The 24,675-nt window shown below is 40.3% G+C and overlaps 1 protein-coding gene across 2 annotated transcripts in view; it reads right to left on the bottom strand.

Annotated features, from left to right (window-relative positions):
* The window catches only part of gpr158b (G protein-coupled receptor 158b), a 79,098-nt gene that overhangs the window by 10,067 nt on the left and 44,356 nt on the right, over positions 1 to 24,675 (bottom strand). For both annotated transcript variants that reach the window (XM_084911293.1, XM_084911294.1), the window contains 5 exons: positions 22,673 to 22,741; positions 15,323 to 15,432; positions 11,706 to 11,944; positions 7,343 to 7,481; positions 3,075 to 3,180 (listed from right to left, as the gene is read on the bottom strand). In XM_084911293.1, the coding sequence (XP_084767419.1) occupies positions 3,075 to 3,180; positions 7,343 to 7,481; positions 11,706 to 11,944; positions 15,323 to 15,432; positions 22,673 to 22,741 (663 nt within the window). The remainder of the gene's footprint in view (positions 1 to 3,074; positions 3,181 to 7,342; positions 7,482 to 11,705; positions 11,945 to 15,322; positions 15,433 to 22,672; positions 22,742 to 24,675) is intronic.

Here is a 24,675-nt window from a genome sequence, read left to right as displayed (position 1 = left end):
AATTTTGTTACTGAAGTCAGTTATTTTATAATTGAAATTTCTATCTGTCGACAGCAAAACTATCAAAAGTTTAGATTAAAAACCCCAATAAAGAAAACAACTATAAAAAAAACGATAAATAGCTCCAAAAGTACTGCAGTATATTTTATATTGCTATTGATTATTATTTTAATCTAATGCAACTGTGCAAATTGTGCCTAACCAGTTCAAATGTATACAGTTCAGTGTATGCAGGCTGTAATCTCCTTCTCATATGTGATTCCTTCCTGCAGAAAGCACTTTAGGGCTGCAATATTCCAATGATTCAGTAAATAAATGATAGATTGCACCTTGATTTTCATGCTCAAATTGTTTAACTTTGTTTGAATAACAAATTTAGGGATGGCGAAAGGCCAAATATTTAGCCCAGTTTGAAGAACAGATGCAGTTTGAGATTAACATCCTCCCATTGTGCTTAATTATCCCAGTGTACTCGACTCGCTTGCACTTCTGAGGTGCCTAATTAAGAAAGAACAGAGAGTGTTGATGGTGTATTTCATTTCTCACACTGCAGGAGAATTAAATGTTTTCCATCAGACTTGAGAGATCGCACATAAAGACACCCGCGAGAGCGCTGAGCCAAATTACAATAACCGCTAACGCAGTTTGATTGAGTTTAAGGTAATGGTAGCAAACGTGCCTGTGTACATCTGTGTGTTTGCCCGTTGCTAATAAAAAAGGAACTTAAGATGATTAATGAAGTGTTTTATGTACAAGCTACAATGCAGCAGTAGCCACAGTGGAAATCACTCTGTAACGTTGGAATGCTTTCCCAGTAAATAAGTCGCACTTTCACCCAAGCTAAGAAACGACACATTCTGCGCACGGCTAATGTTTCAGCTGTACACTGCACAAGTTCATTTGGGAGCCTCAAAATCTATTCTGCGCTCACTGAATATATTAGAGTCTTTACACTTACCCATTTAAGTGCACTAGCTCTCAGCATAATGAGAAAAATGTACAGACCATTGAAGAGATTTTTGTTTTCCCAATTGAAGCTACTCTTGTGTGTCCCACGATACATGTGGTATACAAAACAAAACTTGGACTTTACTGGAAGAATGGTCTGGCTTTGTCCAAAAAATGTGCTGAAATGAGGATCGTTAAAAGTCTATTCATCTCCTGTACTATTTCTTGATCTCTTTGGTTTGCAGAACAACAAACAAGGAAGATAAATCTTGCTCGTGGATCCTCCAAAATGCCCTTTACACATTTACTGTTACAGCTCAGGAGCTCAGACCTAAAATCAAGTCAAGCAGTCTGTAATTGTTAGTATTACCAGTGCTAGCATCATGTCATGTATGTGAACACTGTGTTAATTGGAAAATTTCATGTGCATCACAGTGAGCATGGACGGGAGAAAGAAAAGACATTTCTAAAGAGATAAGGAAGGAATTTACTGCCAGGCGTTCATGACTGAGGTAAAGGTTACAGAACTATCTAAAAGCAGCCTGATATTGTTGTGACCCCAACTGCTAATATTATTAAGAAGTTTAAGTGTTGCTGGTGGAGGAAAAAAAGAGAGGAATAAAAAATGTCAAAGCATAAAGCAGCTGACCTCTGGGGTAGAGCCCCGCCAGAGCAGGCACGATAGAAGCTTGATAAAAAAATATGATGGGAAGTAACACTGCTTCACATCACACAAAATCTAGTGTGGAAATGCCACAAAGAAACTAGGGGTCATCTGTTGCCATGTCGACAGGCTTATGGCTCGGCTCACAACCACCATAACCTGCCACTAAGGATGTTGTTACACTGTAATTAAATGGATTTTTTATGTGTCTTTTATTTGAAATTACAATGTAATAATTAGAGATGGGTATCGTTTAGGTTTTATCTGATACCAGTACCAAACCGGTACTTTTGAAACGGTGCCGGTGCTTAAACGGTGCTCGAACCGGTGCTTAAAGAATGGAGAACACACACTTTGTCCAAAAACCTCTCATGTTCAGCTGTTTTTTTGTAAAAAGATAACAATGTTAGCCTTTTCTGCAGCTATAGGGGATTTATGGTATCACTCTTGGCTGGAAGCAGTGCTTAATCAATGGAAAAAACACAAACTTTGTCCAAAAACCTCTCATTTTTAGCTGTTTTCCACTTTTTCTTTGGTCATTTTAGCCTTTTTGGCCAGGGTGAAGGGAGTATCTGCCATCAAACAAGTACCCATCCCTACATACCCATCCCCATCCCTAGTAATAATGTTCACCTACACATATGTAAAGGTAGACTTGATAGAATAAGAAGGGTCCACTTAATTAGAGGGGAACTACTCCCTTAGTCAAGCTCCATATTACAAAAGTGTTAGTCCATCTTCAGACTCACCCTGTATTTCTATTTCAGGTACACCTTCATTAAGTTTCTTGATTGCATATTGCACATTTTGGACATTTGCAAACGGACATCTGCCCGACTGCCTTAAATCACCTCTGTGGTAGGTTCTCCTGCAGTAGGGGTCTCCAAGACCATGTTTCACCATGACCAGGGTTTGTGGTTTATCAAGGGAAGCAATAGGAGCTATGCTGTCAAATTAAGCTTGGAGATAAAACAACATCAGCCCCACTTTAAAACATCGAGGAGGCTCAGCTGTGTTATGGGGCTGTCTTGAATCTGTGCTGGGCCCAGTGAAATGACAAGATTATGAAAGCTCCTGAGGCCAAACATACTGTCCAGCGTCAGGCAGCTCTTTCTCTTTCTCTCTCACGCTGTCATAGAATCATTTGGATAATAGATTTAACTGAAAAGAGTAGTGGAAAATGTACCTCAAATTAATCCTGTGATCAGCACATAAGTTAAAAAAGTGCTAATTTTAACTTATGTGCTGACTCCTTCTGTCAGTAAAAATCCCACTGCATATTTAATATGTGAAATACACTTTTTATATGTTTTTAATGAGGAGCTTGGTGCTAAAGCCCTAGATTATTATTAATATTTTTTTAATTTGTATTTATTTGCTGAATGTTTTGTTGATCATTAACACAAAGCCCATGAAACTCATAACTGGCGAGATCTGTAAGTAACAGCAATGAAGTATTCACCTTAGGTATCAGCAGCAGGGCCAGAGTCACAGACACAGTCAGGTGAGTGTGAGCAAAGAACAACATGAGCATCCAGTCTGGGTGCAGTCCCGGCACCAGAGAGAACCTGCAGAATAGAAAAAACATCAACGGGAGAAATTCTGCAGACTCACCAGCAGCCAGAGTGCTCGGCGCATCTGTAAAATACGCTCAGACACACGTAAAAAAGCAGCATTTAGTCACTCTCTGGACAGCGAGAACAGAATTAAATGTACCACAACCCGAAGCATTCCCCGCACTGTAAACACAGGGATAAACGCACAACTGAGGGAAAATTATAAAAGCGTCTGTTTGCTGGAAAGAAGCTGGCTCTTTTTAAAAGGCGACTTGTGCAGATATGAAAGATCTCTGCAGCCAATACTGCTTTTGAAGGCTTTGGATGCTTCATGCTGTAGATCCACAGGCGACAGGCAATTATAGCCAGCGGGAAAAATTGCCAACTTTGTCTTGGTTGTTAATTAGCATTAATGAGTTAACATAAACCAGTGTAACATAATGGTGACGCTTGTGTGCGTGCGTGTTTTTTAATCATTCATTACTGTTTCCAAGTTTTCCCACGCTGCTTTGAAAAGTTTCTCTAAAAATTCACAGCACAGAGGAGAAACATTGTTTTCTGTCGCCGTCAACAGAACACCAAATCATTTCATTTTACATGAATATGCCAAGTCCCATTTTTGTCACCAGTGACAGCACACAGAAACTATGTCAAAGCACACAGAAGCAATTCTGGTAGCTTGTGGTTCCTTTTAAAAGCTTCATGTCATCATTCCCGTTTATTAAGGCAGTTTTAAATCATAGTCGGTATTGTATTCACAAGAACCAGCATGACTGATTGCTCCCATTATTGTTGGAGAACGTGAATATTGCACAAAAGCCTAACAAGAGGATCTAAGTAGCAGCATTTTGGCACCAATTTTCCGCAAGCAATCAAAGCTAGACACCATGACAGATAAATCAATGAAATTATTTAAGCGGTATCAAGCTGAGTCAAGTGCATTGTGAGTAAAAAAAAGTGTGAAAGGCATTAAATACTTGAATGTGTGTGTTTGACATTGTTTAGAAATCCACCAAGGTGGTTCACAATTCATTGGCTCATTATCTTTTGTCATAATAATCCCAATCATGATTCACATTAGAATTAGTCCAAAAGAATAGCATGTGTCTGTTTTCTGTGTCCCAACTCCCACACACACACACAATATATCGAACAACTCCAGCCTTATCTCTGGACTGCAGCAGCATATAGACTCAAAAAAAGGAAAAGAAAAAGGGGGAAAAAACACTCACAAAAGCTCACAATGTTTTATTCTCCAGCAAATGAGAACAGCTTGATTCATAAGTTTCCCAGAGCTGATGAAGGTGTACCCAGTGGACTTTTCAGTTTCTCAACAGATTAAAAGGATGTGATCTTTTCCTCCTTGTACCACGGAGCACAATAGACTGCCGCCCAAATGAAAGAATATTCAATCAGAAACAGTTTTATCGGAGAATGTGTGACAAATGGAATGTTTTGCCCGAGGCTCCTGCGGGCTCTCTGTAAAAGCAGTTTTATTTCTGCTGCAGCAGGACTGACGAAAATGTTCTTCACTTTGGAGCCTTGTGAGGTCAAAGCTCCAGCAGCGCCTACAGTGTACACAACAGCTTTATTCCTTGACCAACACATTTTGGCCTTCACCGGGTGTCAATGTGATGACCCTGATGGAGGCCACAAGCCAAAACTGGTTGTTAAAGCAACAAAGTGTTAGCTAAAAACTGACTAAATGCTCCAGAAGTAACACAGGAACATGTTCACCGGTGCTTGTTCTGCTGCTTTACAGTGCATCACTTATATTTGAGAAACCAATGAAAAAAGTCAATATTTGATATGAGCACCTTTATTCTATAACACAGCCTGAACTCTCTTAGTCAAGTTGTCCTGTCATTTCTTTCAGTAGACTTAGGTTTAGAGCTTTTTATTGTCATTGTGCAATTTCTTGCACAGCGAAATTGGGTAGCTGGACCACAAAGGTGCAAAAGTAAAGAAGAGAAAACAATATTCAACGAGGTGAAAAAAAACAAACAGTATATATGTGTACATATATGTGAGTGAACTATATACATGGTGTAGGCGTAAGAAACATTGAAACAGAAACCTTGTGGGGCTGTATACAAGGGCAGTTATATAATAAATAAATAAATAAATAAGGCTGGAGGGGCTATGGTCATTTAGGGTGGGGATGGTAATTCCACCGAGACCAAAATATTGCACAAGACCAAAAATATTGCACAGAACATGGAAAGAGTGAGATATTGCACATAGTTGATCAATAGCAGCGTCAGAGTGGATGTGTTGGAGAAGTCTGTTCACACTTTTATTTTACATTAAGAGTTCTGACGGCCCACGGGAAGAAGCTGTTCTTTAGTCTGTTGGTTTTGCACCTGATGGATCTGAACCTTTTTCCAGAGGGCAGGATGTTGAAGAGGTGGTGGTTAGGATGGAGGTGGTCCTTTATGATTGCCCTGGCTCTGGGGAGACTTCTTGAGCAGGCAATTAAGTCCAGGAAGGAGAGTGGACAGCCAATCACCTTATCTGCAGTTCTTTGGATGTTCGCTGCCTTTTGTTCTGTTCTCTATCAAGATCGTCCCACACTGCTTCAGTAATGTTGAGCTCTGGGCTCTATTGAGGCCACTCCTGTTCCAGTCTGTCTTCCTCCATCCAGTTGTACTTTTACTGCATTGCAGTGAAAAATGAAGCTCTTGCTATTTTTCTGTGTTCATAATTCTATCAATTTTGATTAAGTGGAGATATCATCTGAATGTCAGGAGTGGTACCACACCTCATTCATGCCCCTTCCGGTTTCAGTCTATATATGACCCCTTCACCAATACCTGCTGTCCTCATTTTCATGCCCCCCTTTTCCTCCTTTCCATTCTTCTTCCTTTCATTCACTTCTCGTTAGTACATGGGGATCTGCCCGGCCCGGGAGCCACTGCCAGTCCCCTTCAAGGCCTTCCCCAAACAGCAGCACCAGTACACGGTCCCTCATCCATCATTGCTCATCGTAACTGAGGATGTGGTCCCAGCTAGTGAAATTATTGACAAGAAGCCCAACACCACTGGCTGAAATGCAGTCAAAAACCATGACAGAGCCTCCATCGTGTTTCACAGATGGCTGTAGACACTCACTGCTGTACCTGTCTGTTGTGCCTGGCCCTGTCTGTATATACTGACAACAATTTGAACCAAAAATTAAACATTTGAATTCATCACTCCCTGAGATCTGTTGCCACTGATTTTAAGCCCAGTTCTCGCCAAATTTGGCTTAACTCCATCTTTACTCCCCGTTTCCCTTCCTTAGGAATGGCTTCTTGACAGCCACCCTTCCACTGAGACTATTTCTGATGAGGCTTCAGTGCCTCTCTCGGGTCCTGTGTCAGGTTTTGCTGTATCGTTTCTGAAGGCCATGACCTTAAGAAAGTTTTTAGGCCTGCTACTTCTTCTGACCTAGCTGCCTGGTAAATCTGTCATATGAAAGTGGTGAAAATGACAACAATGAATCTGGAACGCCAAAACAATAAATGCTATAAAACATGCTAAAAGGCTCCATGGAGAGATGGAAAACTTCCACCAGGACAGCCTATTGTAGAATGCATTAAACCTTAGGCTGAGTAACTTCAAGGTATTTTTAAGAAATTATAAGACAACTGCTAAATGAAAAGGAACATCTAAAATATTCAGAAAATTGAGCCACATCCCACCTGTGTAAGACACAGAAAGAGCGGCAGGCACAGAGTTTATTTTAGGCACTGGAACAGTACATGTATGCTGTGTCTCTGCTTGGGGAAGACATTTTTTATTCACCTCCTTTCAACTGGCTTACCCTGCCGTGACACTGTTCATTTCCCTGATGAAGGGGGCGGCTGAACTCTCATCTGACATGCTCTGCAGTTGTGAAAGGCGTTCTAACAGACAAATATCTCTGTGATTATGATTAAACAGGTTGTGCTGTACAAAGGGGTAAAGTCATTAAGCTCTGTGCCACTGTTTGTGCCATCTCCTTATTACTCTCAGCGAGATTTTCATCAAGTCAGGGTAAGATGCTCGATTGTTCCGCATTCTTAGCTCTGTTTCATGTGTCTCTTGTACCTTCTGTTCCCACATTTTCCTCTTCTCTTTTCTCTCTTTCATTCAGTATACAAGAGAGCATAATTGAGACACATGCTGGTTCCATCAAATTTTCTCCACCCACCTGATAATGTGGAAGATGGCCGATATGAGGAGCTCATTGTAGATGGCTACAGCCATGTAACGTGGCTCGTGAAAAGCCGAGGGTACGGTGCGGACAGCGTAGCACAGGTACACGCCCCACAGCAGGAACAGGAACTCAGCTGAGCAACAAAAGACACAAAAATGTTTGAATTTTAGTTTCTATTTGCCACCTAAAACAGGGGAGGTCATCTTTTGTATGAAATTCATCCGCTGTAGCTGACAGTTGTCTTTTGACAGCACAATATACTAAACTTACCCTAAACCTTTAAGTTAATCGTCCAATATTTTGGGAAATGATCTAATTTGCTTTCTTTCTATGAGTGAGGTTAGAGGGTTGATACCTTCCTCACGAAGCTGGAGCCAGGAGGCAATTAGCCAACCCAAGCATAAAGACAAAAAGTAGGAAAAGAAAACAACTAAAGTGCCTTCCAGCGCACCCTAAGCTCACCAATCAAACATGAATATTTCAGTTGTGAAATTTATACAAACCCCCCCCAAAAAACTGAAATTTGTGTTGTTTACGTGTGGGTGGGTTGTTTTTTTGATTTGCTCGGCTACACTGAAAAAGTAAGCCCTGATGTTAGACTGTGACAAAAAGGCAGAACACCCACTGAAACCAAAATCGATTGTTATTTTTGCGTCTGTGCATGGTTTAAGCAAAATAAGAAACAACACCGAGCTCTAAAGGTTGGTTGGACACCACCAGGCTAACCTTTCTACACTTACAGAATTGTACAAGAAAGATTCAACTTCCAAAACCTTAATCTTTTTGTCACAGACTCTAAAATATTAGTGAAAAAAAAGAGAGAAAGAATTTAAAGCTCCTTTCAAACTCCTTTCCATTAATCTGACACCATCTGAATGTGTCAGCTTAATGTCTGAATGAGAACCCTGTGGAGGCTTTGGGCTGACATGCAGAGACTGTAATAAAAGATAAGAGGGCCGTATGAGGGAATGTGAAAAGGCCACGCAGAAGGGAAAGGTGCACAGAAATGCATGGGAGCTTTTTAAGAGTTTCGACCCAGACGTCTCTTTTTACTTCACCACCTCCAACAGCAGCATCTCCCACCATGGGTGACAGCAACACAGAGAGCAGCTTATGGTGGGGCTTGTTTTCTGAAATTCCTTTTTTTTTTTGTTACTAAAACTGGCTTTAAAAAGAAAAAATCCAGGAATGAGCTCAAAAGAGTAAGTCAGCCCTGAAAAGCTTGCATATATGAGTTTTCACTTTGTTTATTATGTTTTTTTTTTGGTCTCACCTCTTCCTCAAAAAGAGAATGAACCACATCATTAGGTACTCCTTGCTAGTACCAGTGTTGGATCCCATCTTGCCTTAATTTGTTCTGGTATAGATTCAGAAATGCATTGGAAACGTTACTATTACTCAGAAAATTTAATGCATGATAGCATCACACGGTAGCTGCAGAATTCTCAGCTGCAATTCCATCACATCCCAAAGATGTTGGGATGCTCTGCTGGAGTGGATCTGTTGACTTAGCAACATGTTCCAGTATTCCACTGTCCTATTTCACTCTTACCTGAGATGAGGGATGCCTGGTGTGGTCTTCTGCTGCTGTACTGTGAGATGCTCTTCTGCATACCTTGGTTGTAATAAGTGCTTATTTGAATTACTGTTATCTGATCTACCTTTGCCGTCTAATCAGCATAAAGCAGCCATTCTCCTCTCACCCCCTTCATCAGAAAGGCATTTTCACCCAGAGAACTCTGTTTTTTTATCATCCTCTGATCAGCAGATCAGCAGCCATACCACATTCAAAGTCATTTAAATCACCTTTCTTCCCCATTGAACTTTAGCAAGTCATCTTAGTCATGTTCTCATGCCTAAATGCACTGTTGCTATGTGATTGGCTGATTGAGTATTTGTATTAGTGAAAAGCTGAACAGGTGTCCCTGATAAAGTTTGAACTATTCTTCTGGGTGTTGATTTAGTTACTATTTTACAGCATTTGTATTGCAAAAACAGAAATCATTTCTCTAGAAAGGTAAATTAGGAGAAGATGATTCTGAACCATGGTTGGCTCTTGTGTTACTATGGCAGTAATGACATTTAAAATGTACAAGTTTCAAATTTTGCACGACTTCCTCATGTTTGCGCTGATTTCCCCCCTCTGTAAAGCAGCTGCTTCTCCGACATCACGGTGACACATTCCTGCTATCACTGAATCTCATCTCATCTCTGATCTCGGGTTGACAGCAGTTTATGGGAAAGATGTATTTAAAACGCCAGCTGTCTCCACCGTCACAGTATCAACACTTTACAGAATATACAGTGCAGTACCTGTGCACGGCTACAGTAGCTCGTTATCATCGAAAGTGTCAGTGTAATTATATTTTAAAGAACATCAGTTACAAAAATTAATAGTAATTATTTTGAAATGTGAAGGACGGGATTTCTACAGGGTTGCTGCATTATGGAGGTATGAAATTATGACTGGGAGCAATCTAATATATCTCTGTCTGCAGTAGAACAAAACATTATGCATCTTTTATTGCCAGTAAAAAAAACAAAAAAAAAACAAGCCAATTTTTCCAAATAAAAAATACTTTTAGTTTTTTATGAGAACTCTAAATGAAAGTCTGTCACAGGTCGTCCTGTTTGTTTGAAAGAGCACCGACACCCATGCCAAGGATCACACTGGGATATGACTCCCTAAAGTCTTTACAGTGATTACAGATCATTAATATTTATGAATAGGTCGGTCTATAAACTGCGTAGTGCTTAGCCTCTGAATCAGGATGCATGGAGATCTGCTTCCAAGACGGAAACGATAACAACTCCAACTATAATACAGATTAATTGAGGATTTACAATAAGCGCGTCTCGGTGACATAATCGATAATGTTTCGCATCAGCTCTGCTTTGCTTCACAATTTAGCGCAAAATATTATGTTATGTTAATTTTGGGCTGACATGCGTTCTCATGTCGAAATCATGACAGGACGAGGGGAAAAAAAACACAGAAAAGCAATTAGGCTCATTTTCACGAGCGTGAACCGCACTGTTGTTAAAATCCTCCAAAGCAGCTTTGCAGGATGCGTCCTGTCCTTCAGTGGAGCCTCAGCACACCGCAGCATGTTTATGCCTGCTGTCAGAGCAGACAGCAGGGCTCCCTCATTTCCCTTCTCATCAAGAACGCTCCCCCTAAATACACACCGACACACGCGTGGATGCAAATCATTCCCGCGGTCGGTGCCTGTTCAAAGTGGGGTGTTTGTTAGAGGCTGTCACCGCTAACATACAAACACAGCAGTTCCACCGTCCTGTCTCTGGAGTATCCTTAACTGTCCTTCCTTCACAGGCTCCCTCCTGTTTCCTTCTCTCAAATTCTCCACTCCTGTGATGGTGCAAAACTCTCTGTGCATCGATGCCCACATCCCTACAAGTTTCATACTTCACAGGCTCCTTTCTTCTTCTTTCCTGCCACTTCCACTCTCCCTGCCTGCCTGTCTATCAGTCTTCACACACAGGCCGAGCATCTCTCAGGGATCCATCCATTCCCTTCTTTCCAAACAAGATTAGTCTCCCCTGCTGTCAGGCCGGCTTCAGTGAGGTGCACATCACTGCCTCCTGCTTTAAGAATCTGTCTTTAAGAGATTTACTGTAACATACATTCAAGGGCATGTGGGCCTTCACTAACCACGGCTTCCTTCCAATTCATTTACTCATATATTTTTTGAGTATACAATCTGGTCATTAACAGACATTTTGACACTATGAGTAAGGCAGAAGATGGGGTCAGAAAAGTTGGGAGACATACCTTTTCTTTACACCACTCCTTTTCGGGTACATGGGCAAGAGGACTGTCTAAATTCAACTAATGAAGATGTGGAAATGCACTGTTGCATATTTAAAAAATAAACTCGTCATTTAAATGTATATTTGAATTTAGGTTGTGTACAATGTTACAGTGAATAATTAGGATGAACTTTATGTTGCATTGAATATACAAAAAACAGATTTCAGAAACATTCTTGAGTTGAAAATGTTTGAGATCTTTTGCTTTAAGTTACTCTTTAACGTCTAAAAGTCAAACTTAAATTTAGCAAAACATCAGTTCTCCTCTGCACTACTGTTGCCGGGCAAGTTTTATCATCAACATACATGCTGCTTTTTTTTTCTTTCTAAAAATAAAGTTTCTAAACTGAACTTAATCTTAAGGCTTATCCAAGCAGCCTGAACTTAAACTGTAAGCTCTAAAGCTCCTTCCAGTTAAGTGGTAAGTAGCACTTTCTTTCTATCTGGAAAATGATGCTGTTTCTTATTTGGATTTACTTAAAGTCAGACGTGTGTAATTACAGGAAAGCCGTACAAACGTACTCACCGACTGCCATCATGTAGTCCCATCGGTCCAGCAGACACATGCTGAACTGCAGCCCCTCGGGAGTGAGACCCGCAGCGATGAGAGCCTGACTCAGCTCCGGATTCTGGCACACGGAGGACGTCCAGGCCACCAGGAACCACAGCACCACCAGCAGAATGACTAGCAGCAGCCGCAGGACCCGCCAGCTGGTCATGTAAGGTGTCCTCTGGGCCGTGCGGGACAGGAACACCTTTAACACCCTGTGTGGAGCAGGGAGAGAGCGTGAGGCACAAGCCTGAATATCAGAAACGACTGAGAGAAATCGTATGTAAGTGCTGCTCACGCCCCTGGCTGCTGATCACGTTAGCATGCTCATTTGAAATAAAACGAGCAGGGAGAAACTGCTAAATCACTTCAATTCATTCATGCTTGGTAAATATGTTTGGTTTTGATTCATGCTGTAATTTCCTTTGAGTTTCAGGGCGAAGAGCGGACAGCACAGGAAGTGGGGAGGAAGGATCTGTTAAAGGAGGCCCTTGTCATTTTTGAGTTGTGCTTACATGTCCAACAGAAATCATGCATACATAATTTATTGTGAATTACTTCCTGATGTTACTGCATCTGTAAAAGGAGCTAAAAATGCAGCATGTTAGGCTCATCAGTTGCAGCAGTGTAGGGAACAATATACAACAGCATGTTCTTATATCACCATATATCACCATCTGGACATAGAAAAAAAGTCTGTTTCAATTTTTTACCCTGCTCATTTGCTATCTTTGGACCAGACTGTGACAAATCTATCTCATCTCTAATATATTCTGTGGGCCTGGACTGGAAGATCTTGCCCCCGGGGCACACTTCCCACTCAGCGGGCTCAGAAAAAAATGAAATTGGTAATTTTGCCAAGGGAACACTCTGGCCGGCCTTTGACCTCCTTCTCCCATCTCGGTAACACAGCCCGGAGCCGAAGAGCAGGAAGCTAAAGCACACGTGTGCCAAGATGGCACACGTGTGTGCATACTAAGAGATAGCTGAATTATTGAAATTAAAACTAACTCATGGGCAAGTTAATAGAAGGAGAGGAGACAGGATGTAAGGGAGAGGAGGGGACCAGGAGAGGCTCGAAGAAAAGAAGGGACGGGAGAAGAAAACGTATGAGGCGAGTTAACAACACAGGCAGAGGCTTTTTAACTTTTATTTTTTGCTTTCAGTTTAGTGTTTTAAAGTAAAATCATACTATAATGATCCAAGAGTATTTGTATGTTCCCTATCTCCTCCTACAAAAGAACCAATCATAATAAAACTTTGCAAAAACATTGCATAGAGCGCTGTGAGTTCCAGCATCTATAAGGCACGTGCAAATATTTTATACAAATCTCACAATTTTATATATTTGCTTCTTTGACAGTTCAACTGAACACTGAATTGAATTTGAGATTAGAATTGTGTGTCATAATATAATGTATCATAGTGTGATTGTAGCAAAAGTGCGTGTATTTGTATGTTCCATATCGCCCATGTGTTGCGCAGGGGTTTGCTTTTTAATCATAATCCTTCATAGAACAGTCACAAAGCAAACAGGAAATGTCATCTCAAATGGTGATTTTGGTTTTAGTTTACTGGAAGCAGGATTGAAATATTAAGCCAACACAGAAGTGCCAAAAACAGCATTTCCTTCAAATGGGCGGATGGCTCCAAAAATGAGTCATTTCCCAGACGTCCATGCTAAACTTCCCAAATTCAATCATAAAAATAATACTTTTTCTGCCTGGTACAAAAAATGGATTTGGTCTCCTTAGATAATCCGCCCCTTCAGAAAAACTGCTACATGTCCAGCCTACAGTATTTTTTCCTCTGTGATTTTAGTCCATCATCAGGTGGTTGCTAGACAACATAATGATGTCATAATATATATGGTGTAATTCATTTTTTGTGGATGTAAATTTGATGTAAAAATTAAATTAAAATTTAAAGGACACAGTTAAGTGCCTTGTAAAGCAACTGTTGTTGTGATTTGGCACTGTATAAATAAAACTGAATTGAATTGAACAATTAAACGTGTGATGTTTATAAAATGACGTGGAAAATGTCAGGGACATATGGACACAGTTCCCATTTCATGTCAATAAAAATAAGATGTTTCGTAAATCATTTCGTAATAACATGACAAACGTTTATATTATAACCTCATGATGCTTGGAAATTCAGAGCCTTTATCAGGACGTCACGGTCCTGAATCTGTTGACTCAGTGGTTTTTATTCTTATTACTATTATTTTATCTTTCAGGTTAATTCTTAAGATTTTCTTGTTCTTAGGGTTTGGTTTCTGTTCTGTGTCTCTGTTTCGCCCTGGTCCCTCGTCTATGTTTCCTCCCTGTTGCCATGTCTGATGTCTGTGTTAAGCTTACGTGTCTTGAGTTTAGTCTGTGTTGCTTCCTGTGTGTCGTTAGCTCTGATTTGTTCCTGTTGTGTTATCATCTGTTCCCCATCCTTTCGTTGTCAGTTTGTGTATTTAAGCCTTGTGGTTCTCTCTGTCTGTGTCGCGACGTCAACGTCATCCACACCCTCACGCTTTGTGTGTTTCCCTCCTGTGTCTCCAGGTTTCCTAGTGTTTTGTATTAGTTTCTAGTTTTGGTTTATTGTTTATTGTTACGTTTATTGTTTGTGGAGTTTTTTCTGCAGCCTCTTTGAGTTTATTCCTCCGTCTGAGTGTCCTGCATTTGGGTCCTGTGTCCTGCCTGCCACAGACTTATCATGGCAAGGACATTTAATGACCACTTTCTGAGACGCTAACAGTTAGCCACATCACAGGAACCTGTTTCTAACATAACATTCAGACGGGGATAACATTGTTAAGAACACATTAACACTAACACTCTCCAACAGTTTATACTACAGATAATTGAATCACCCTTAGCTTTGGTCTATGACAAATATTATGATATTTAGTCAACTAAAACTAAAAGAATTTAGATAGCTATATTATGGCCAAAGCTAAAAAAAAAACTAAAGCAAAATTTACTGTCAAAATTAACACTGATTGTGGGACAATCACTAATTGTGGTTAAGCACTAGCGGGGTGGACAGACTATCCATGAGGCTTAAAAGACATAGGGCGATCGTGGTTCAGGGGGTTGGGAAGCTCATCTTGTAACCGGAAGGTTGCCTGTTCGATCCCCAGCTCTGTCTGTCTTGGTCGTTGTGTCCTTGGGCAAGACACTTCACCCTAGCAACCAGAGGGGCCGATGGTGCGATATGGCAGCCTCGCTTCTGTCAGTCTGCCCCAGGGCAGCTGTGGCTACAACTGTAGCTGCCTCCACCAGTGTGTAAATGTGAGAGTGAATGAATAGAGAAATTGTAATGTAAAGCGCTTTGAGGGTCTCGAAAAGCGCTATATAAATGCAATCCATTATTATTATGTACAACTGAATGTCATCGGCATAGAAATGCCAGAAAGGGTTGACTATACTTGTGTTGTTCGTGCTTTTTGGACTGATAAGTGGTGTCTGTGGTTGTGCTTTACATGTGCACCTTATTGAAAAAGCAGCTTCAAATTGTGGAGTCTAGAAACTAATGGGCTGCTATGTCCACTGTTTTGTTTTTGTTTTGTTTTTTTTATGGCCTGTTATTTACGGTACCTGTAGAGCTTCAGGATGACGGTCCCGTACATGATGGCAAAGCCCAGCAGGCGAACCCACCTCAGGAGGATACATCGAAACACACTGGGATTGAAGTACAGGATCATCACCTACAAAAATGCAGAGCAGAGTTAACTTTCACACATCTCATAAACACATCTTAGGACTCTGATTATTTTTCGTATTTACAGGAAGGAAGTCAGAGACACAAATGTGGTAAGCACACGAGAAGCAGAGTTGGAGGTGGATTTGACCTCACGAATATCTAACGCCTCCACAGTTCCCTCATCTGTTAGCTTTATGTGGCTCATATGTCAACTTCCAGAGCACGTTTGATGTGAGGAATTTGAGAGCTTATTCCTTTATAGGTCTAGGAGCGCGTTTAGTGATGTTTATCTGCACATTGATTTGCATGTATAGACACACTTGTGTTTCTAAATGTGTACGGTCCAACCTGTCACGATTTGTCTCTCTGAGCGGTTTCAACAAAGCAATAAAGAATTTGCCGATGGCTGATAAAATGTCAGCCTATCATTTTCTGCATGATGTGAAGTTAATTCACACCTATTACCGCTGCAGAGGAGGTTGTAGCAGAAGCTGCAGAGACAAGGCTCATGCTGTAAGGATCCAAGCTTCCATTTGCACATCTCTTTCTACGGTTGCATTTCATTTCATTAGTGTGCAACACAGCGGGAAGCCACATGTTACATTTTCGGTGACCCGAATCCCAGCTTCTGCTCTGAAGATTCAGTGCTGTGACTCTGGCAACGTTCCCACTGAAGCAAAAAAAATCCTATCGAAGCGTGACACCTTTCCAACTTAGGGTAATCTCTCCATTCAGTGTGGTCTGAATGAATACACAAACTTTTGTTGTAACGGAAGGAAGTTTGTGTGATCTTTTGTGAGATCGTGCTACGATTGCCAAACTGTTTTGTGACTATGTGTTGAGGTAAACGCTGACCTTAACCCCGCCTATCCGCTAAAACTATATAGATACATGAACAGTAATTAATCAGTAACTACCACTTCCCACAGAGCATCTTTTTGATTACAGGTCTAGAACGGGTTTCTTTTCAGTCTAGCATACGGACTAAAAATGTTAAATGTGGTTTGAAAAGCAAACGCAAGTGAGAGTGAAAGACCTGCATCACACTTAGTATCTGTTTCAACAAAATTTCAATGTCTTTTTTTATGTTTTGCATCTGTTGCATATGTTTACATTGCACATGTAAAGTACTTTTGGTGTTATATGTTATAGCTTAAAACTGGGTAATATGTAGATTTATATACATATTGTGCTGTATATAGTAACCATTTATACATAGCATAGTATTTGGAAATATAGTAATATAATATAACATATTATATTGTAATATAGTATTTGGACAAGTGAATTACACCATTGAGGGATTAAACAAATTGTATGTCTGTGTCTTTATCATAGCCATGCCATGTTTCTATCTACCCAGCTGTGTCACACTGAGTAATCTATCCTCTGTTTATATCCAATCCTAGTTCTTCCCCTTTATTCCTTTGTCAGATCCTCCTGTTGAACTCACCCCCTCATTCTGTTTTCTTTCCCTTTTCTGAATTTGGTATTTGCTGAACTTTTGCTTTAGCCAACAAACGTTCATCCTACTTTTATTTTCAACCTGTATGCGTGTCTTGCAGTTGGTTTCTCTCAACTACACACCTTGACAATAACTGCTCGAGCAGAAAGAAGACTATATTTACAATTACTCCTTTTTATAAGATGATGCTTTTTTAAAAATATAAAAAATATATGTGAGCCCTATGCTAGACCAGGTCTTTAGGTACTTTGTATGCTGTGGCTGGATTGAAGTCAGTGTAATCAGAACAGGATAGGGAGCTGAAGTGACAGTTTTTCAGTCTGTGATATTGCGCAGCAGAGTAAACAGTGTACAGGTCGGGGAGCTTGTTTGGGGATAACAATGTTATAGCACAAAAATACTTTCTGAATTATATGCTTGGGTTTTTTATATATGTAAGTTGTTTTACAATAACCAAAAACAGAAGGTTATAGCTTTCCAGCTTTTTGTAATCACCACATAATCTCAGACTTATTGTGGTACAACATAATAAGCAGCATAAATGCATCTCTGAGGCGTAAGGCGAGTGATTTATTCCAGCTCTTACAATGCTTTGGCATTCAAAAGACAACAGCCAATTGCTTTAATTAAGCTTAAGTAACAACAACAACACCTGTAACCTCTTTTCCTTTTTAGAAAAGAAGCAGAACATCTGTGGCAAACCCAGCTGAGCAACCAGCCAACCCAGAGGCTGTAACCGTCTGGCCGTGAGATGCGTTAACAGAGAAGAGAAGCTAAAGTGTAGTGGGGAATATGAATCACAGTGTACATTATTTTACCCACGGAAATGAAGAACAAAGACTATAGTGCAAAGACAGAAAGATGGAAGGACAGAAATATTCAATCTCACAGCATCTTATGCAGGTATTCAGGAAGTTGAAAGCAGAGCCAAGTCTCAACGTGACTCATAACAAATGTCACAGGAACTAATCTGCAGCTTATTACCTCCTCATCACTGATAATGTTGCTGTGATTGTTTCATAATCAAATACAGTCTTAAAAGTGGCAAGATGAATTTCAGAAATGTGGTTCAGCAAGCGGTTAAACTGTCATAACATCCCTATTTTCAGCCTTCGCTCTGTTCACACTCACTTCAGCTCCGGTATATAGACATTTCTCTCACCTCTTGATTAAAAATGTGACACACTGAGCCAAAGCATGGAGCACGGCACTCACAGGCTTTTCCTTCCATCCGCAATCATCATCACAACCTCGCGGAGTCTGTTATTGGTATGCCGGTCATGAGACACTGGGGAGCAGAGTCCATCTCAGACCCAAGAAAAGGAATTATTGCTGTTCCTCTTTAATACTGCAGCTGATAAATTAATTGATATTGAAAGGCAGGCAGGTGTGTGTCAGAATTGGGGCAATTTAAGGGAACAGCCTGAACATGACTCACTTATCGATAAGAGGCTTGAAGGAAATTTGTTATTTAATAGCTAAAAGTTGCTAACTACATGCACCAAAGTAAATTTGAATTTTAATTGAAATTAATAACAGGTAACATAACAGCATAGACACAATACATGTATAAATAATCCATATATTAAATAAATCCATAAATACACTTGAATGGAATACTATTGCTGAAAATAAACATTAATTAATCCCCAGAGAGGAATCCAAAGCAGTACATGTGATGTTGATGTTAATGTATTATTAAATAGAAAAATTAAAACATTTTCTAACAATGTATCAAGTGAATAATGATTGCTTTTTGTCAGCATACTGTTAAAATAGGAATCTGATGTCTATCAGTTGCCAGACTTATATATTTGTTTTAATACAGACTTGGTGTCCATGGTTACATTTGCAGAAATGGTCCTGCATGGGTTTGCATTAACCTAATCCTAATGCAAACCCATCAGTTTCAACTGCAGCTTCACCGTGGAAGCGTTTAGCTGGCGAACCACAAGTTCCCAGTGAGCTTAGCACTAACCAGCCACAGCTCATTAAAATGTTCCTGCAAAAGAAGACATTGGTCATTTTTTCTTTCTTTTTTTTTGACAGTTTGTATGGAGCAATTTATCTTGAAGACACAGCTACAGTGAGCTGTTATGAAGAACAGCGGCTTCCCCAGCTTCTCAGCAAGGTAACCAACTCCTTTTGCTCCTTTTACTGCACCCTACTGTTAGCAGACTAATGCCACATGGAGCATAAACTCAAATCACTCACAGCTGCTCAATGATGGAAAAAGGCCAGTTGCCTGACTTCCTATAGCAGTGTGTTTTTGCCATCTCAAGATTTCTGACACATAAAGTATGAAACTGCAGTTACGGTTACCAGCGTTAACTAAAATTAACCAAATTAACCAGGACTGAAATCTTCCACTTTAAGTATACTGTATGCAGTTCTGTAAAAACGAAGTATACCCATAAGAATGGACGTAGTAGCCAGAATCTGCTAATCAAAGGCACTCGCTTAACTGATCATCAGCAAGTGTGAACACCTAAAAGCAGAAATCTTGGCAGTTTTCTGGTCTGATACATTCAGATGTGTGTTAGCAAAATGACACGATCTTCCCAGCAGATATCCCAGCAAATTCTCGGGAGACGAAAGTGCAGATGTGTGATGATGAAGTGCACGTCGCATTTAGAGAGAACCAAACAGCATATCACCACAAACACCTCATTCCAACAGTTAAGCACGATGGTGGAGGGATTATGATCTGGATCATCTTGCAGTGATATCCTCTGTATACCAAAGTATTATTCACTCAAATGCGAGGCCATCTTTGTGACAACAAAAGCTTGGCTAAAACTGATGTACGAAAGCAAATCTGCAACCGAATGGCTGAAAAAGAAAAGAATCATCGTGTCAAAGTTCAGACCTCAGTCTAATTGAAATTCTGTGGTGGGATCTTGGAAGAGCTGTGGATAAACAAATGCCTGCAAACCTCAATGAACTGAAACAACATTGTAAAGAAGAGGAGATGAGAAGAAGATGATTACTTTAAGTTATTACTGCTAAAGGTGGTTCGATAGGCTACACAATAATGGGGTGCACTTAGTTTTTCATGAGTGTACCGTGAAAATGTTCCTTTTCATGCTTCACAGTATTTTGATGGTGATATTAACAATTTGAAAGCATGACTTTTAAATGTAGCATAACATATAAAATCTGAGCACGTTCTCCAGCGCTGACATTAGTAAAATAGTTTTGAGCGCTTGAGAATCAAAGTTTAAGAGTATAAGAAAGCTGGAGCCAGTAAGACAGCAGAAAAATACACAAAGAAAAACTAGTTTTTGGAATGGATTGAAACAGACAGAAGTAAAGACGGAGCAAACGTGAACAACATCTCAACTACTCAACAGGTTATTTTTCCCTCCTGTTTCAGTGTCTCTCCTCCTTATGTCCATCTGTCTCTCCTGCCTCGATCTCAGTATAGTCTGTTTTCAGGATTTGCATCCTATTTGGCATCTTCACCTCATCACTTCTTCCAGCTTTCTGCTTCACATGACAGCAAAACAATAAATCTGAACGGCACATAAGAGCTAAAAGTAGCTCTTATGTGCTGCTCCTTCCACCTACATACCGTGCAAAACAAAAACATGCAAATGGCAAATCCATGCACATGACCACAGGAAAATATGAGGCTTTGAAGCTACCTAAACACACACATGATCCATCCATCACTCTGCCTACACACACACACACACAATACAGGCAGACAGACAGCATCACAACCTTCTGCAGTACCACTCATGTGGACTACAAAATCACTGGGGACTGCGATAAAAAGCCATATTTTTATATTGCCTGGAAGAGAAGGTGGCCCTCCTGGTTTGCGTCCAACCTCCCAAGCGTCCTCCATCAATTAATCAGTAGAAGTATTTTTAAAACAAGTTGTGCTAGAACTTGATGGACTGTTTAAAAATGCATTGAGCACCAGAGCAGACCAGCTGCAGCTGAAGAGGTTTGTGGTGGCAGCAAAAAAAAAAAAAAGGCAACAGCAACAAACGTTAAGGCTGGGAGAGGGAGGCAGACACAGAGGTGAGATAGAGAGAGAACATGCAGAGGAGGTAATCAAAGGAAAACATGAAGGGAGGAGGGGGGTGGGGGACAAGGAGGTAAGGTGGGGGAAAGGAGACCTTCATGTGTGCGAGGATGACAGAGCGGCAGAGTGTTTTGCGGGTGGGGGCTATTTTTGGAACTGGATTATCCTTGGGGTAAACTGGAGTGGATGGATGAATGCAAAAGCAAGAAAGGTGTGGTCACATAAGGATGCAATACCTGCAGCTCTTTGTCTGCTGCAACAAAAAACAGCTTCAGGTTTTTGTTTTTTTCATTCTGGGGAAAATGTCGTGCATACGGTTACACTCCAGTAACTTTAGAATAAGAACAAAATCTTTATCCCCGGACTTAGCCGAGCGATTGGAACTTCTTTCTTTCTGGCTGATTTTTTCGGCCATCAGGCTTTGTGTTTGAGAAGAGCAGTGGCTCCACTGTTGGCAGTCTGTGCGAGGATTTGAAAGGAGTGAATTCCCTGGCTACATCAGATCTCTGTGTTATACGGCGCGCAAGTTTCTTCCATCTGCCTCCCTTCTAAAGATGGGCTCCTGACGCAGCACTCCAGGTGCAATGTGGGCTGAGTCCAAAAGTGTAAATACACACATATAGAACGCACGCTGTCACCCGAGCACACGGACTGGCTGGCACATACAGCCGACGCAGACAGGCAAAGGCACACATGGAAGAGAACGCACTTATTCTATAAGTACGCACCAACTGTGATGTCCAGCTCTCTGTTGTTGTAATGATCCTAACTATAGTACTACAACATCTAGCTACAACTGAGGAAATGGGCTTTTTTTTAATGGGATATTTTCACATTACTCCAGTATTCCAGTCCTGGGTTGTTGACCCACCGCCTTGTTTATGGACTTTCCAGTTTTGTTCTGTTTTTGATATTTTCTGGTGATTCTTAGTTTCCCTTGCTATTTGCCTCGTCACATCTTCCCTGCACCTTTTTGCACTCACCTTCTTTTGAATTATTTCCATGGACTATCAATAAAACTGAGCTTTGACTGCCTAAGCCTGCGTGTGGGATCCACATCCACACACTACATGACAAATATTGGACACTGAAAAATGATTTTCTTTCTTGAAAAGGTTTTTTTTTTCTCAGCCAAAGCAGACCTTGACCACTCCTTCCCTCTTTTTAAACCTGTAATGCTTAGGATTTGACCATCACACCTCTCTTTTGATATTTACTTTATGGCCAATAACTGCATTAGAAGAGCTTCATAGATGGTGAAATCACATCTCAAACCTATTTCCATCTGTTTGGATATATGTGCGGTTTGTGTTTGTTCTCTAGTTTTCTTTTATAACACTATGAATGTCGTCCAGGAGAGACTTTTACCAATGCCCATCACTATTTCTTCTCCATCTCAGTGACAAGGGGCTGTTCGTGGTGCTCTACAGAGTGGCCTTTAAGCTCAAGTGCAAAATTTTGCCTGCAATGTGCGGACAAAAGCATGCATGCCTCATGGTAATTCGTGCAAACCCACTGGTCCATCAGTTATTTATCAAATAAAACCTTAAAACTAGTCATTATAATGAACACATGCTTTTGTTTGCAAGTTTGTTTGAGCGCACTCTGTCTCTCTCCTGACAAAGCATACCCAGACGCACCCAGCTGCTTGTTTCCCTGAGACTTCTGAGAACTTTTATATTAAAAAAAAAAGAAGTAGCAGTAAACTGGTGGGTGGCATGCAAGATCGATATGGACACTTACTGGGAAGTAGAGAAGTAGCGCACCAAACAAGATGGCTTCCAGCAGAATGAGACCAGATGTACGAATGCTCTGTTAACAAGGAGAGAGAGAGAGAGACAAAACCTCATGAATCAATGACAGGGAGAGCTTGGTTATTATGGATTGCTGAAGGATACTGAAAAAGAATGATTGGCCTGATGGTATCAGACGCTGAGGCTGCTGACCGGCATGCAAAAGTATCTATAATGTTGCTGCTGCTTGTATTGATATTTGTTCTGGATTTGCAGTGAGCCTTTCTTCACATTCATTTTCTCTCTTGTATCTGCTTTGTCCTTTGGGGCCACCATAGTTTACCTTTCAGATTCTGCTGCTGCAAGTCAGACATAACAGCCACGACTTGCATGCAACTGCGCGAAAATGCAAATGATACATCGCACAAATATATAAAATATATGTCTCTGAGTGACGACAGAACTTTTCTGGGTTGTATTTAATTACCACATTACCACATATGAGATTTTTTTAATGTCTTTTATGTTCATCCAAAGGCCTCCAGGGACATCTCTTGTGAAGTGAAGAAATATGGGAGGTTCTGAGGCAACAACACGACTGTCTATAAATAGATCACCAGGAAAGATTTAAATGCCAGAGGAGTGATTGTAAATTGTAATTATTATCCTACACTGCAAGAATGTCACACTGAAATGAAGGAGGGCTGGGTACGGTTGATGGTAATGATGTCAGTGTAATAAGACAATAAAAATTACATTAAATTACAATAAAATAAGATAAAATCAACTGGTCTGTCTTTATTTGGCTTTATTCTTGATGGAATATGATGGAAATTTGTGTGAATTTGCAATGCTTTAAGAAGCAGCTGTATGTCGTAAATATAGCAATATTTTTTTTCCAGTTTCTAAGTTGCATACTGAAATTGTTTGAGGACAAAATCTCAAATGTCCTCTTTTAATCTGGGCATGTAATTCGCTGAACTGCATGCTGCCAGTGAGGCCAGGGAGGATCTTTTGCTACTCTGATGGCTTAGTACTGTGAAGGCATGATCAGCTGTAACACAGCGGTTCCTATTTTCAAAACATTCGTGAGTTTGTCATAATCACTCAGTTTGAATTTAATCCCTGAAACCTTCGTCTTTATTTAATTTAAAATTATTTTCCATGACATTTCACTGACATTTCCAGTTAATCTTCGCTATGAAGGAGGTTTCAAATTAGGCCATTCGGCTTTGCAAAGCCACAAAAAATACCAAAATTGAAGAGTAGGGGAGACTGTCAGTGTGTAGTTTGGGATAAGCTCTAAAACTGTTATGCCGTACAATTTCAGCATCCATCCACTTATTACCATATGCAGCATAGCGTCATTGTGGACCAAATATCCAGGTACACTCCGGACAGGTCGCCATTCCATGACGGGGACAGTTTAATGACACAGTTCAGTATTATCTTCCTTGTGTGAGTGTGGTTGCTTTAGTCTTTAGGTGAAAAAAAGTATAATGTAATCTTGCAATCTTCAGGTATTCTTTGGGTATTCTTCGCCAAGGAGGTTATGGTTTTAGTAGTGTTTGCGTATGTGTGTGTCATTTTTAATGTTTGTACCACAGCTTGAAAGTTTTTGAATGAATTCTGATGAAACTTATACGGGTGTAGAGTCAGGTCATGTCAGCACTCTATGAAAATGTGCCTTATTTTCAAAAGCTGACAAAAATTTTATAGCTTCCACATTATGATTCTGTGGTGTGTATTGTTAACATAAAGAAAGTACCTTATAGAGTAAAATAGCATGTCACATGTGACCTCTGACCTCTCCTTCAAGGTCAATAGACTGATCTATAGGTCAAAGTGATTTATAGAGCTATTTAAAAAAAAAAGTAAAAACTATGTGTATTACTGCCGTTGTTTTTATTGACAACACAGGATTATAGGGAATATATATGTGGATTCTAATATGTTACTTTAACCTCTTCTTTAAGATCAAATAAGCTCAAACCTTCATGAAATGTATCTTAT

Source organism: Perissodus microlepis, chromosome 18 (assembly GCF_051167445.1).
Source record: "Perissodus microlepis isolate ML-2025 ecotype Zambia chromosome 18, ASM5116744v1, whole genome shotgun sequence".
Lineage (NCBI taxonomy): Eukaryota > Metazoa > Chordata > Actinopteri > Cichliformes > Cichlidae > Perissodus > Perissodus microlepis.
This window is presented reverse-complemented; position numbering and strand designations above follow the sequence as displayed.